Source organism: Crotalus tigris, unplaced genomic scaffold (assembly GCF_016545835.1).
Source record: "Crotalus tigris isolate CLP2741 ecotype Arizona unplaced genomic scaffold, ASM1654583v1 scf7180000018708.195815, whole genome shotgun sequence".
Classification (NCBI taxonomy): domain Eukaryota; kingdom Metazoa; phylum Chordata; class Lepidosauria; order Squamata; family Viperidae; genus Crotalus; species Crotalus tigris.
The window spans coordinates 1-13,793 of NW_024097159.1; the positions used below are offsets into that span (position 1 = coordinate 1).

Sequence of the window (13,793 nt, forward strand, 5' to 3'; positions counted from 1 at the left end):
AAATATTTACGATGCTCTTCTGTGTTGTTATTGTTTCTGTAGTTCATCCAAGCTGCCAAATGACTTGCTTGATTTACAGCCAGCTTTTCATCCAGGTGTGCATCCAATATCCTCTGCACCACAAGTGGGAGGGACCTGGGGAGGTAAGAGATTTTGTGATTATGACACAGCCACTCCTTCTCTTAATAAAAATTCACAATCCCTGCTGTATTTGGTTGATAGAAGCCATGGTTTTGACGTTTCTAAATGTGTGGGACCACATGTTTCTTTAAAGCCTTAAAATTTCACGGATCAGAACAAGTTTTGTTTTGAATTTCCATCAACATTATTGAATTGCTATTTATTTTATTGGGCTACTGTGTTGTATATGTCTCGAGCAATGTCCATTATTGGCTGATTTGCCTCCGTTCTTTGAGCAATATTTGCAAATACAGGTGGGATTTCAATAACAGGACAAAATATATATAGCTAACAAGAAAAATAAAAACAAATTAACATTCTGCCAGCTTATTTCCAGTCTCCAAACTGTGTGCTCTGGGTTCAGTTGTGCTGGTGCTTTGGGAAACAATAGATCTTATTTAGCCAGGATTCAGCAGAGACTGAAATATGTAAGTTTAGGTATTTAGATACCTAAATTTATAGATTAAAAGTTGAGAGGGTATCTGTCCGACTTGAATAAAACAATTTTGAAATAATTCAAGAGAATGATATATACGATGCAAGTTATGCCTCACTGTTAAGGAAATTGTGCTTAGCTCATTACAATTCTACTTTAAGACATAAAAAAGTGTCGCTGGTATCTTCCTTCCCCCCTTTTCCCCGTCTCCCTTTCTCAGTAATGATTAGTCTTCATTTTTGCATCAAACCAGAGGGAGTAGGTTTAAGGCTTGAACTGTCAGGTTGACTTTAACACAGTGTTTCTCAACCTTGACCATTTTAAGGCATGTGGACTTCAACTCCCAGAATTCCACAGCCAGCAATGCTGGCTGTGGAATTCTGGGAGTTGAAGTCCACATGCCTTAAAATGGTCAAGGTTGAGAAACACTGCTTTAACAAGAGCAATAAGTAGATTTCAGTCTGCTTTCAGTCTCTGGATAGGAAAAAAAAAAACACCATTATTTGTAGAAATACTGAAGTAAAAACAGGAAGCTTCCTTATAGTATATAAGGGTTGATCCTTTCAAAAGCCAATTTTAGGATACTTCTGTCAGGCACTTTGTTGACCATTATTTCATATGGAACTTTTTCGGCCACACAGTTCGTTATTCGTGAAACCATTTGACGTGGACATACTATGACCCATATTTATCTGTTTGTTGCGTTTGTCTTTCCCTCAGGAACTCAGAGTGACAGTCATAGCACTTCCTAACTAAGAAAGGAATTAGATGTAACTCTTCCACAATGCTTTTCCAGGAAAAAAAAAAAGGCTAAAAGCTTGCCTTATTAAAAATGCAGCCAACAGACTAAGTCACTGTAAAAGAGCAGAGTTCTCTGCAAGCATACAATCTTGAAGATGAATTTGATTATTATTGTAACTTTCCAGAATTTAAGAATTAAAAAAAAAATACCTGTAAACATCACGATTCTGTTTTGTATTTGCCCCTTTGCTATGTTTGAAGAGAATCGTGGAAGGCAGAAAGAATATTAAAAGCTCCTTACGTTTGGATTTTATGTCTTCTTTATCTTCCTCTTTTTTTCCCTAAATAACAATGCAGTTCTTTATCCTGCTTGCTTTTTCTATCTGATCTGCCTTTCACATTGCAATGAGATGGTTATGCATTTTCTTTTAAGCCGTGGTGTTTTATACGGTGTGATTCAGAGTAACCATGTTTCTATGGTAGCTGTTCATTAAGATGGGAGGGGGCTGAAGCAGAATTCCTCCTCCCCCCTCCTATTTTTTGGTAGTGATAGCCAAAGTAGCACCCTATCTAAAATTGTTAAGTACATGGAAGAAAATCTGTATGAAGGTCATAATTATAGTTCTGAGAGTTTTCCTAGAGAAAATGATAAGCCACAGTAAGGTGCTTTTTTTTTTTTTAACTCGGTCTGTCATTTGATGCATATGTTCAGCTTTATCTTCTATCACCTACCCCATAATCCTCAGCTAGAATGGACTTATAATTATGCTCACGGAAGATTATGGAAATTGAAGCCCAGCTCACCGGGAGAGCAAAAAATTGGGGAAAGCTGTGTAGCCTTTGGGGGGAAGCAGTGTGTTGAAGAAATGGAGAAGCGCTGGATAAAAATAGATTTTATTTCAATTAAAGTTTGAAATTCAGTGCATTTAATAGGATTATTCCCCTTGTTCCTTTCTGTCATGCTGAAAGAATAATGATGATGAAGATGATGATGATGATGATGATGGCAAAAGCAAGCAAGGGTAGTACCAATAGTCATAGGCGCCTTGGGTGCAGTCCCAAAACAACTGGAGCACCACTTGAACACCATTGGCATTGACAAATTCGCTATTAGTCAATTGCAAAAGGCGGCCTTACTAGGAACCGCCTCCATCCTGCAACGATACCTGTAATACCATCAAACATCCACATCTGCCTATCCCAGGTCCTTGGTAAGGACTCGATAGGTAGACAAAATGCCAAATTCAGTCTGAACATCTGGCTGACTGTGCGATGATCAATAATAATGAGGAGGAGGAGGAGGAAGAGGAAGGGACCTTGGAGGTTATTGAGTCCAACCCCTTCCTCAGGCAGGAAACCCTACACCATTTCAGACATGGCTGTCCAGTCTCTTCTTAAAAATTCCAGTGTTGGAGCATTCACCGCTTCTGGAGGCAGGTTGTTCCACTGGTTAATTGTTCTAACTGTCAGGAAGTTTCTCTTTAGTTCTAGGTTGCTTCTCTCCTTGATTAGTTTCCATCCGTATAATTCTGGTATTGCTCTGGCGTTCTGAGCCCCCATTTTGGAAGAGGCACAGGCAGCTTTGGAAAGTTCATTTCTGCTCTGAGATTGTGATTGGAAGCGGAACCAAAGGTGCTTTTTCGAGAGACAACTGGACTTCCTTTGCTTTTCCTTTTCATCCAAGAAGCTTCTTCAGTTCTGACTTGAGAATAGAGTCAAATTGAGTCAGAACTGAAGAAGCTTCTTGGATGAGAAGGGAAATGTCTTCAAGGAAAAGCAAAGAAAGTCCAGTTACCTCTTGAAAAAGCACCTTTGGGACAACCCTGATGTGGATGGACTGAGAAACTCTATAGACATTGGAAGCAAACATTAGAAATACTTGCTAGATGGCATTAGGGAGTCCCTGTTTGCAATTCTGTTCATAGAGGAGAAAGCTAAAAGACAAAAATCTCATAACTTAAGGCTTGGTTTTCCTTACCTGCGTTTAGTCTCCATATTGAACCGAGAAAACTGATCTTTAACCTTTCAAAAGACTAGAAAGTGGCTTTTAATTTTTACAGGTAGTTATTCTGCTTTGGTATTTTTTTGATAAACCATCAAAATTTATAAGCCAACTGTATAAAATAAGAAACATTATACTGTGAGCCACTCAGAATGTTAGGAGGTTGAGGAACAAAAATCGCTGAACGATATGTGGAATTCATATCCAAAAGCCACAAAGGTCAGAATGAGCTGTTGATTTGCTTGCCTCTAATCTCAAATAGTGTCTTAGAGTTCTCTGTTAGTTGCTGTATAAGGTATTTGAAAGAGGTAATATTGAAAACATGAACAGTCATGACCTGTGATAGAGAAACTTGCAATTTCAACCAAGGTGTCTTCTGACAGCAACTGAGAAGAATATTGCATAGGGCTGATAAAATGGGCCCTAATCTTCAGAGAGATTCATATTGTAATACATTTGTTAATCTTTAAGGAGATGCAAGATTCGAATCAGTGTTCTATTGGACAAAAGAAGCTGGTTGTACAATAGACATTGTGAACGACATCGGTACCATTGTATAGTTTCAGACAAAAGGTGCTTGTTTTCGACATATCAGTTCAGTATCTAACATACTGATGTGAAAGTAGACAAAGATTAATTGCATGCACAGATGGTAAAAGTCCAAAGTACAAGTTGACTGCCCGACTTTCCTTCCAACAATGATGGAAATACCTGTACTTTCACCTTGAAGTGCTGACATTTACTTTCCATTTATTGATTGACTGATAAATCCAGTCCCATCAGGTCGCTGATGACTCTTAGAAACCATATAGATAGATTGCATTTCTTACTTCATTTCTGAAGCTTTTTGAAATTTGCAGAGATGTTAGTAAATTTGTAGGTTAAATAGATAACTGTATATAGCAATGAAAAGAAACTTTTGCAGTTTGTTATAGCTCAGCTTGGAGATAACATCTAGCCAAACTCAATCAACCTTGAAAAGCTAAGCATGGTCAGACCTGATCAGTACTTGAGTGAGAGACTGTCAGGAAATCCCTAGGCTATAAACTAGACTGGAAAATTGGGGGGGGAAAGGAGGGGGGAAATCCCCGAAAAGAGCAGTACAAATCACTTCAATATTGTTGTCACGAAAATCACAAAAATATGTTCATGAAGTCATCAGGAGCTGAGCCGGATTCTATAGAGACATGCATATACACTGAACAAATTAACTAATTTAGCTTGATCATGATAGCTATTTCGATTTGAAGACAAAAGACGTGATTCAGAGCACATGGAGTTATGAACATAGCATGTATTTGCAGCTCTTAAAACCATTTCCCAGAATTGCTGGTCAGTCACGCAGTCTCCAGAAAAAGCTTTAGCTGTTTTCTCTGTGTGAAAGCACCTGCAGAATAGCAAACTTGTTGATTTCCTAAAGAAATTGCTTTTCTTAGTAGACTGTGCTTGTACGGGTAGTCCTTGACTTATGACCACAATTGAGCCCAGAATTTATGTTGCTTTATTAAGTGAGTTTTTGCCTCATTTTATGACTTTTCTTAACACATTCCTTAAATAAATCCCTGCAGTGGTTAAATTAGTAACAAGGTTGTTAAGTGAATCCGGCTTCCCCATTGACTTTGCTTGTCGGAAGGTCGCAAAAGCTGATCACGTGACCCTGGAACACTGCAATTGCCATAAATATGAACCAGTTGTCAAGCATCCAATGTAAATTACATGACCATGGGGATGCTGCAATAATTATAAGCATGAAAAATGGTCATAAGCCGCTTTTTTCAGTGCCATTGTAACTTCAAATGGTCACTAAATGTACCGTTGTCAGTCAAGGGCTACCTGTACAGTACTCTGCAGTTGATTAATATGAATGCATATACCATCTCCTTGTAAGAGTAATTAGTAGGGTTTTTTTTCTTTTAGCTAAAGATAATATGCAAACATTTAGCTAAGGATAGTATGCAAACCACTGCGTGGTCACATTAACCAGAATTCGAAACTCACAATTGCAGTTTAACTTAATTCCACTTAACTAGAAAGAGCAGCCATTCTCCCCATTAAAAAAGAGTTGCTGATTGTTATTCAGGCCACCATGTAGAACGAGGAGAAAGAGTTATTGCATGCATTAGCCCAGTGGTTCTCAACCTTTTTAATGCTGCGACCCCAACCGGTCGTAAGTCAAGGACTACTCAACTGGTGCAGCACTGTTTGCACACTGGGACTTTTGGCGGGCTCAGCAGGGCAGAGACAGCCTGGACAATTCCTATTGGCTTTTGAAATCTCTCTCTATTCAAGAGAGTCTATTCTATTGGCTTTCAAAAGCCAATAGAATAAAAGGGAGTAGCAAGCTAAGGAAAAGAGGGAAAAAATGGCGGACTGCGTTGTTTGGCGACCCCCGTGAAATGGTCGTTCGACCCCAAATGGGGTCCCGGCCCACAGGTTGAGAACCACTGCATTAGCCAGAATAATTTAATCTATCAAATACGCCCCCTGTATGATCTGGATGCAAACTGTAAACAAGTAAGTATCTGCTTATGTTCTTCCTGAATACTAATACGTAGCTAATTTGGTTCCCCTTCCCTTTCCTCCTTGTTCCACCTGAACTGTTGCAGATCCTTTCACATCCACTCCTGAGGCTGTTGACGATGCCATTCCAAACTTAAATCCTTTGGTCACAAAATCTAGCAATCACCTCTCCTCTGATGCACTCCCTTCTTTCACTTCTAGGACACCAACTCACGAGATGTTTGTTGGTAAAGTACTGGCTGGCTAGCTGGCTTTTCTTTTCTCTGATGGGACTTGTCAATTGTAGGCAAATTCTAAGGTCTTTCAGTCAGAGGGGAAAAAAAGAGTCCACTTCTGAACATCTATCTTAACCTCTGCTAATAATTTAATTCAGGGGTCTCCAAACCTGGCAACTTTTAAGAGCTGTGGACTTCAACTCCCAGAATTCCTCGGCTGACTGGCTGAGGACTTCCGGAAGTTGAAGTCCACAAGTCTTAAAGTTGCCAAGTTTGGAGACCCCCCAGGCAGTCCTCAACTTATGACCATCACCGGGACTGGGATTTCAGTCGCTAAGCCAATATGGTCAGTAGGCAATGCATCCCGTGCCCAGAATGAGTTGATGACCATTTTTACCATGGTTGTTAAGCAAATCTTTGCTTACCAGAAGCCCGGCTGGGAAGATTGCAAATCTGTGGTCACGTGACCTCAAGATGCAGCAACCCTTGTCATTGCAAGTCAGTTCACAAGCACCTGAATTGCAATCACATAGCCTCTGGCATTGTAACTTTGAACAATTGTTAACATTTATAAGCTGAGGAGTACCTATATCACCAAATTTTAAAGACAAGTGAATGATGGGGAGGGAGTTATGTTAGATTCCTTTCCATCTACCTGTCTGTCTTCTCTCTGTTTGACTCAATATCAGTTTTTCATTGATTTTCTCCTGGAAGGGATTAAACTTTGCTTTAGTCGATCATTAATATTTTTGGGGTGCCAGACACTAAATCAGTGGTTCTCAACCTGGGGTCAGGACCCCATTTGGGGTCGAATGACCATTTCACGGAGGTCGCCAAACAACGCAGTCCGTCATTTTTTCCCCCTTTTCCTTAGCTGTGCTACTCCCTTTTATTCTATTGGCTTTTGAAAGCCAATAGAATAGACTCTCTTGAATAGAGTCTAATTCTATTGGCTTTCAAAAGCCAATAGGAATTGTCCAGGCTGTCTCTGCCCTGCTGAGCCCGCCAAAAGTCCCATTCTGCAAACGGTGCTGCACCAGTTGAGTAGTCCTCAACTTACGACCAGTTGAGTAGTCCTCGACTTACAACCGGTTGGGGGTCGCGGCATTAAAAAGGTTGAGAACCACTGCACTAAATGGTCTTACCACAGGGAGCAACCCAGTAATATATCCCAGTTCATATCAAGCTCATGTAATAGCTCTCATGGGTGCCCTTAATCCTTGTGATTTTGGTCATTAAGTTAAGGAAGGTACAGTGCTATCTGATCTGAGAAATATAACCCCCAAATCTTTTATGCCCAAATCTTTTGACTTTCAATTTAACTTTTCTGGTTGTCTAGATGACATCAAGCTGCTGTTGTTTTTTTTAACCGGACCCCCTGGGGAAACCCATATAATCATCCACTGCAGGTAGACCTCAGCTTTTGATTGAGCCCCAAATTTCTGTTGCTAAGTAAGACATTTGTTAAGTGAGTTTTGCCCTGCTTTACGACCTTTCTTGCCACCGTTGTTAAGTGAATCGCTGCAGTTGGTAAGTTAGTAACCCGGTTGTTAAGTGCATCTGGTTTCCCCATTGACCTTGCTTGTCAGAAGGTCGCCAAAGGAGATCATGTGACCCCAGGACAGGGGCAGGCAACCTTGGTTCTTTTATGACTCGTGGACTTCAACTCCCAGAATTCCTGAGCCAGCCACGCTGAGGGGAAAGGGAGAGTTTTCAAGCTGAGCCATGCTGGCTCAGGAATTTTGGGAGTTGAAGTCCACAAGTCATAAAAGGGCCAAGGTTGCCTACCCCTGCCCCCGGACAATGCAACCGTCATAAATATGGGTCAGTTGCCAAGCATCTGAATTTTGATGACGTGACCAGGGGGGTGCTGCAAAGGCCGTAAGAGTGAAAAGCGGTCATAAGTCACTTCTTTCAGTGCCATTGTAACTTTCAACTGTCACTAAACAAACTGTTGTATGTCGAGGACTACTTGTAATCAGCTATCCCACTTTACTTTCCCCCACTTTTGAGATATAAAATGTAACATTTAACATTCCCTTCTCTCTCTCTCTCTCTCTCTCTCTCTCTCTCTCTCTCTCTCTCTTTCTCCTCTCTCTCTCTCTCCCTCTCTCTCTTTCTCTTTCTTTCTTTCTCCTCTCTCTCTTTCTTTCTCTCTCTCTTTTTCCTCTCTCTTTCTGTCTTCTCTTTTTTTCTTCTCTCTCTTTTTCTTTCTCCTCTCTCTCTCTCTCATTCTCTCTCTCTCTCTCTCTCTCTCTGATGTCATGTAGTTATAGTCTTAACTTAGTGTCTGAATGTTTGGTTAACCGTATAATAGTGTGCATTCTTTTTTCTTTTTTCCATAACATTCCTCCTTTGCTCTTCTGCTTCACCTGCTTCTATCAGATTCTTTTTGTGGCCCACAAGCTTATCCTAATGCTTCCCATTTCTGCAGTGAACCCTCAACTGTAGCTGGTCTATTTGAAGGTAGGTAAAAAAAAGTTTTGTTCCTTATGCAGTCGGACGTTCATAGTTGATTCAGTTTTTAAACCTTCAGGTGAATAAACTGTGAGTTCTAGTCCTGATAGGCACAAAGCCAGCTGGGTGACCTTGGACCAGTCATTCTCTCTCAGCCCTAAGAAAGAAGCAATAGCAAAAGCACTTCTGAAACCTTGCCAAGAAAACTGCAGGGACTAGTTCAGGCAGTTGCCAGGAGTCCAGACTGGCTCAAAGACATTTTAAAAATGGGGAGAAACAGTTTACGTTCTTTAAACCTCAAAGGACTTTTTAATTTCTCTCTTTTTGAAAAGCAACATATTGTTGTCCAAAATATTGCAAATACTGGTTTTTGCCTATTAGTTTCTGCTGTTGTTCAATCATAGATCATAATCATGTATCTTCTGGCGATGTCCTAAAGCTGCTTTTTCAAAAGACAATTTGGACTTTCTTTGTTTTGCTTGGAAGGGGTTTCGCTTCTCGTCCAAGAAGCTTCTTCCGTTCTGAAGAAGAACGGAGGAAGCTTCTTGGACGAGAAGCGAAACATCTTCAAGCAAAACAAAGAAAGTCCAAATTGTCTTTTGAAAAAGCACCCTTGGGACAACCATGACTTATATGACTGAGAATCTCCATAGATATTCTTCTGGTGATGGTTTTCCTAAGTAAGCCTACTGCCTTTATACATTTTGTTTATTTTATTACCTTAAGACATGGGTAGGCAACCTTGGCTCTTTTATGACTCGTGGACTTCAACTCCCAGAATTCCTGAGCCAGCATGGCCCAGCTTGGAAACCTCTTCCTTTCCCCTCAGCATGGCTGGCTCAGGAATTCTGGGAGTTGAAGTCCACGAGTCATAAAAGAGCCAAGGTTGCCTTAAGATAAAAGTTCAACATGTATGAAAAGGCATTCTGGTTGGTTTTTTTCTTAAATAGAAAAAATGACATGCAGTTGATATCAGTTTTGGTTTTATAGCAGTTTTAAAATGGAGAATGTGGGAAACAGTCTGCGCTATTTAAGTAATTCTCATCATGCTGAGGAAAAGTCCTTTTTAAAAAAAAAACTGCTGGTAGTTGCATTAGAAGATGCTTAGTACAATATCATTATCCCATTTGAAACAGAGTACATATAGTTATATTTTGAGTTGTTCTCAGCACAGTGATAACATATGGACCATACAATTCTGTGGAAAAGTATTCTTCATTTAGATTTTTGGATTGTTTGCCAACCTAAACCTCATAAAAACATAACAGGACCTAAAATGAGCAACTTGTGCTAGTAAACCTCAATGAATCGACCAGAATTCTTACACAGCCCCATCAGAGATTAATCACCAATTACAGAAAGTATTGGTTGCAATTATTGTAACTAGAGCTGGTGAATAACTAGAGTTTCTGAATCTAAGGAGGTGAGGGAGCACCCAACAATATGTTACCTGTTCTGTTGGATTACAATTATGTATTAGCAACACAATAATTAGTAATATGGAGTTAACATTCCATAGCATGGATATGGAGAAGTTCAAAAAATTCAAAACGGAGCAAATTATTTTTTCATAGAAGTGTGTCAGGAACCTAAGAACCGCTTTAATCAGCTCAACAATTCATCTTGTCATGCTGGACCTGCTGGAAACTCCCTTCATTATTTTGTTTATAGATTCTTAGTCAACATCCTTTTACAGTTAACTACCGTTTCTGACTAACAGCAAGTAAATGGTGTCTTGATAAATGAACGATTGGGAGTATCAATCAGTCTTTATTATGGTCATAAACCAGCAAATTGAAATGGGCTACAGTCATTTAAAAGAAGCATAAAATGTATGCCAGTGAAAAATCTAAAAAGAGTTATAAAATACACATATATAAACATAGTGAGTATAAAGGGCATAAGATAAGCTGCAGGAGCTCTAGATGGATATAGGGGAGACAAAAGAGTTATTATGGGGAAATCTATTAGGTTACAAAGCTAACATGATATATTTGGTGCCCATTTGTTTACATTTATAATGTGGGGTGCCACAAAGAAGAGGGGGGGTCGACCTATTCTCTAAAATATCTGAAAGCAGAACAAGAAGCAACGGATGGAAATCAACCAAAGAGAGAAGCAACCTAGAACTAAGGAGAAATTTCCTGACAGTTAGAACAATCAACCAATGGGACGACTTGCCTTTAAAAGTTGTGAATGCTCCAACACTGGAAATTTTCAAGAAGAGACTGGACAACCATTTGTCTGAAATGGTATAAGGTTTCCTGCTCGAGCAGGGGGTTGGACTAGAAGACCTCCAAGGTCCCTTTCAACCCTGGTTATTTTGTTATCCTGATCCCTGAAAATAAGCCAGAAGTCATTATCTGAATTTTAATCAGTGCTGTACAGTTTACCTCCCATTGCAATGAGGTGTAAGAAACTCAGGAACTTGAAGTTCTTCTATGATTGGGAGTAGAAGAGTAGAAATGTATTTTTTTTTCAACAGAGGCAAACCTTTAGATAGAATTTAAACTGATTAAGTTAATTACTTAAGTAAGGAAATGTTCAAAAGAAAGATTCCGATTTTTATTTTTTCTGTTTTCTGTGTTCAGGATTTTTTTTTTTTTCTTTTTTGCCTATCTGGTCTTCCTAAAAAGAACAAGCTGTCATGTTCTGAGTTCAGAAGCTTGTAATGAAATCCTGAAATCCGAATCTGTTTTTGTGAAGTTCTGTTTCCTGAATGTATTGCCATGTTTTCATTTGACGACTTAAGATTTCAGATCAAGCGTTTGCCTTTTTGACATTTTGGCATTCTGCGGCATACTAATAGGACTATAAATAACTATCTGTCTATCTCATCTTCTAACCGAAAAAGTGTCATCTTCTCTGACTTCTTTTTCATATAAAACGATTACTGTGTAATGTTTTAGTTCTTGTGAATGCCATTTCCAGGTCTACAAAACTAATAATACTTTTGAAAGGACTTGTGTTCAGTTGACCAGTTATATACGGACAATACAAGCTGTAGGGACGACCGTGTGTTTTCCATGCTGGAATTGTATTTCCTTCTCTATTTTTGTTCCCTGGCTTTGCTATTTCTAATAACAACTTTCGTTGTTGACACTATTGCAGTAATCTAATTACTGAATTTGCCTGGAGGTTTCTTTCAAATTAAAGCTTTACCAAAATTGTTACTGGCAACAAAAGGAAATAAGTTGAAATTACATGGCATTGTATATACAGATAGTCCTCGACTTACAACCGTTCATTTAGTGACTGTTCAAAGTTACAGTGGCACTGAAAAACATGCCTTATGACTGTTTTTCTTACAACCATCCCTAAGGTCGCGTTTTCTAAGTACAGACGCTTTGCAACTGTCTCATATTTATGCCCGTTGCATGCCTGGGGTCATGTGATTCCCTTTTGTGACCTTCTGACAAGCAAAGTAAATGGGAAGCCAGATTCCATTAACAACTGTGTAAGTGATTCACTTAACGGTGGCAAAAAGGTCGTAAAATGGGACAAAACTCACTTAACAAATGTCTCACTTAGCAACAGAAATTTGGGGCTCAGTTATGGTCATTAGTTGAGGACTACCTGTATTTCCTTTTTAATATTGTCAGCAAACTCACAACACTTATATTTCACATTATGGTCCCCTCTTGATTTTGTCCTGGTGCTGAAATATCAGTAGATTTGGCATACAAAAAGTGGCATAGTTGTTTCTTTAAAAACTGGTCCTTGTTCCCGCCCAATTTTTGGGTGATTGTTGTTGCAAGAGGTTTAATAAAAGGCAAGTCATAAAATATGTGGATATCTGTGGAAGATTTAGCATGATTGCTTGATGGAAAAGGAGTGTAAAACATTCTTGACTTCTATAAAACATTTTTGGGAACTTAATTTGAAAACCCCAGGTTGAGGTAGATATAATGTAGGTTCTAAATATCGTTTAAATGGTCTGTGATTCAAATATAGGAATCTTTATGGATTGATCAGTGGTAGAACTAAATCAGGAATACTATTCAGAGTAATTCTTGAAAACTGTTTTACAAGTTGTGAATTGAAATAGAAAATTACAATGACACCAGCTGAGTAGTGATGTTAAAATTATTTATTTAAAGTACATAAAAGTATATTTAGGATGGATGGATAGATAGATAGATAGATAGATAGATAGATAGATAGATAGATAGATAGATAGATGGATGGATGGATGGAGGGAGGGAGGGAGGGAGGGAGGGAGGGAGGGAGGGAGGGAGATTACCTCAGATCATCTTGTTTAGGGAATACATGTCAAACAATAAATGATCTATTCCTGCTGAATCTTTCTAGATACAAAAAATGGTTCATGCATTACTTCCATTTACTTCTGTTGTCAAGCAGAAGTTAAATGGCCATCTGTTAAGAATATTTTAATTTGTATTTCTGAAATGGATAAAGTATTAACTCAGTGACCTCTATGGATGCGTCCAATTCTACAATTTGCTGAATTTTTCACTGTTTGAATCATGGAACTTTCTTCCAGTTCATGATTTGTTATCCAGTGTTTGAATTGTATCAGCCATCACAATAATTTATGGCAATATTTCTTGTCTGCAAACTGGGAATTTATATACATTGCACATAAATATTTTTACCCATTTTTGTTGGCAGGGTTTACACCATCTTCTGTTGCCCCATCACAACCATCAGCAGGCCTTAATGTTGACTTTGAGTCTGTGTTTGGAAACAAAAGTACAAATGCATTAGTGGATTCTGGTGGTAAGTCTTTTAAGTAGCCCTTATTTAATCCTGTTGTGATAAAGGAGAATATTTATAGCCCAGGGTTGAAATGAAGGGGTCTTCAGGGTTATTTTGTTGCAGACATTTCATTATCCAACTAGGTAACCTCATCAGTGCAATGATACGCATTGGCATTGATGACGTTACCTAGTTTGGGTAAACAAAACGTCTGCAAGAAAACAACCCAGCTCAGAGAGCACCAAGGACCCCTTAATCCTGTTCAGAGAGTAAAGAAAAATGGCACACAACTGCATGTAGATCTCTTGAGTTTTCCTAAAAGGAATCTTTTAAACGCTGTGTTTCCCAAAGATCAGATTGAGAGTCACTCATCAAATCTATGAATCTTCTCACCCTCAGTGATTTTTTTTATCGTTCTCAAAGGCTAATTCTGCAAGAATGCAAGATATTATCAGTTTTTTCGGATGCAAGATTCCTTTTACTCTTGTTTCGGTTTTGATCCCAGATTTTCTGGAATTGTCAA

At 38.9% G+C, this 13,793-nt stretch overlaps 1 protein-coding gene across 1 annotated transcript in view; it reads left to right on the forward strand.

The window, feature by feature from the left end:
- The first annotated feature begins 46 nt into the window (after positions 1-46).
- The window catches only part of LOC120313579 (phosphatidylinositol-binding clathrin assembly protein-like), a 34,941-nt gene continuing 21,194 nt past the window's right edge, over positions 47-13,793 (forward strand). The window contains exons 1-4 of the mRNA XM_039355636.1: positions 47-95; positions 5,966-6,106; positions 8,480-8,560; positions 13,184-13,291. Of these exons, the coding sequence (XP_039211570.1) occupies positions 6,097-6,106; positions 8,480-8,560; positions 13,184-13,291 (199 nt within the window). The 5' untranslated portion in view covers positions 47-95; positions 5,966-6,096. The remainder of the gene's footprint in view (positions 96-5,965; positions 6,107-8,479; positions 8,561-13,183; positions 13,292-13,793) is intronic.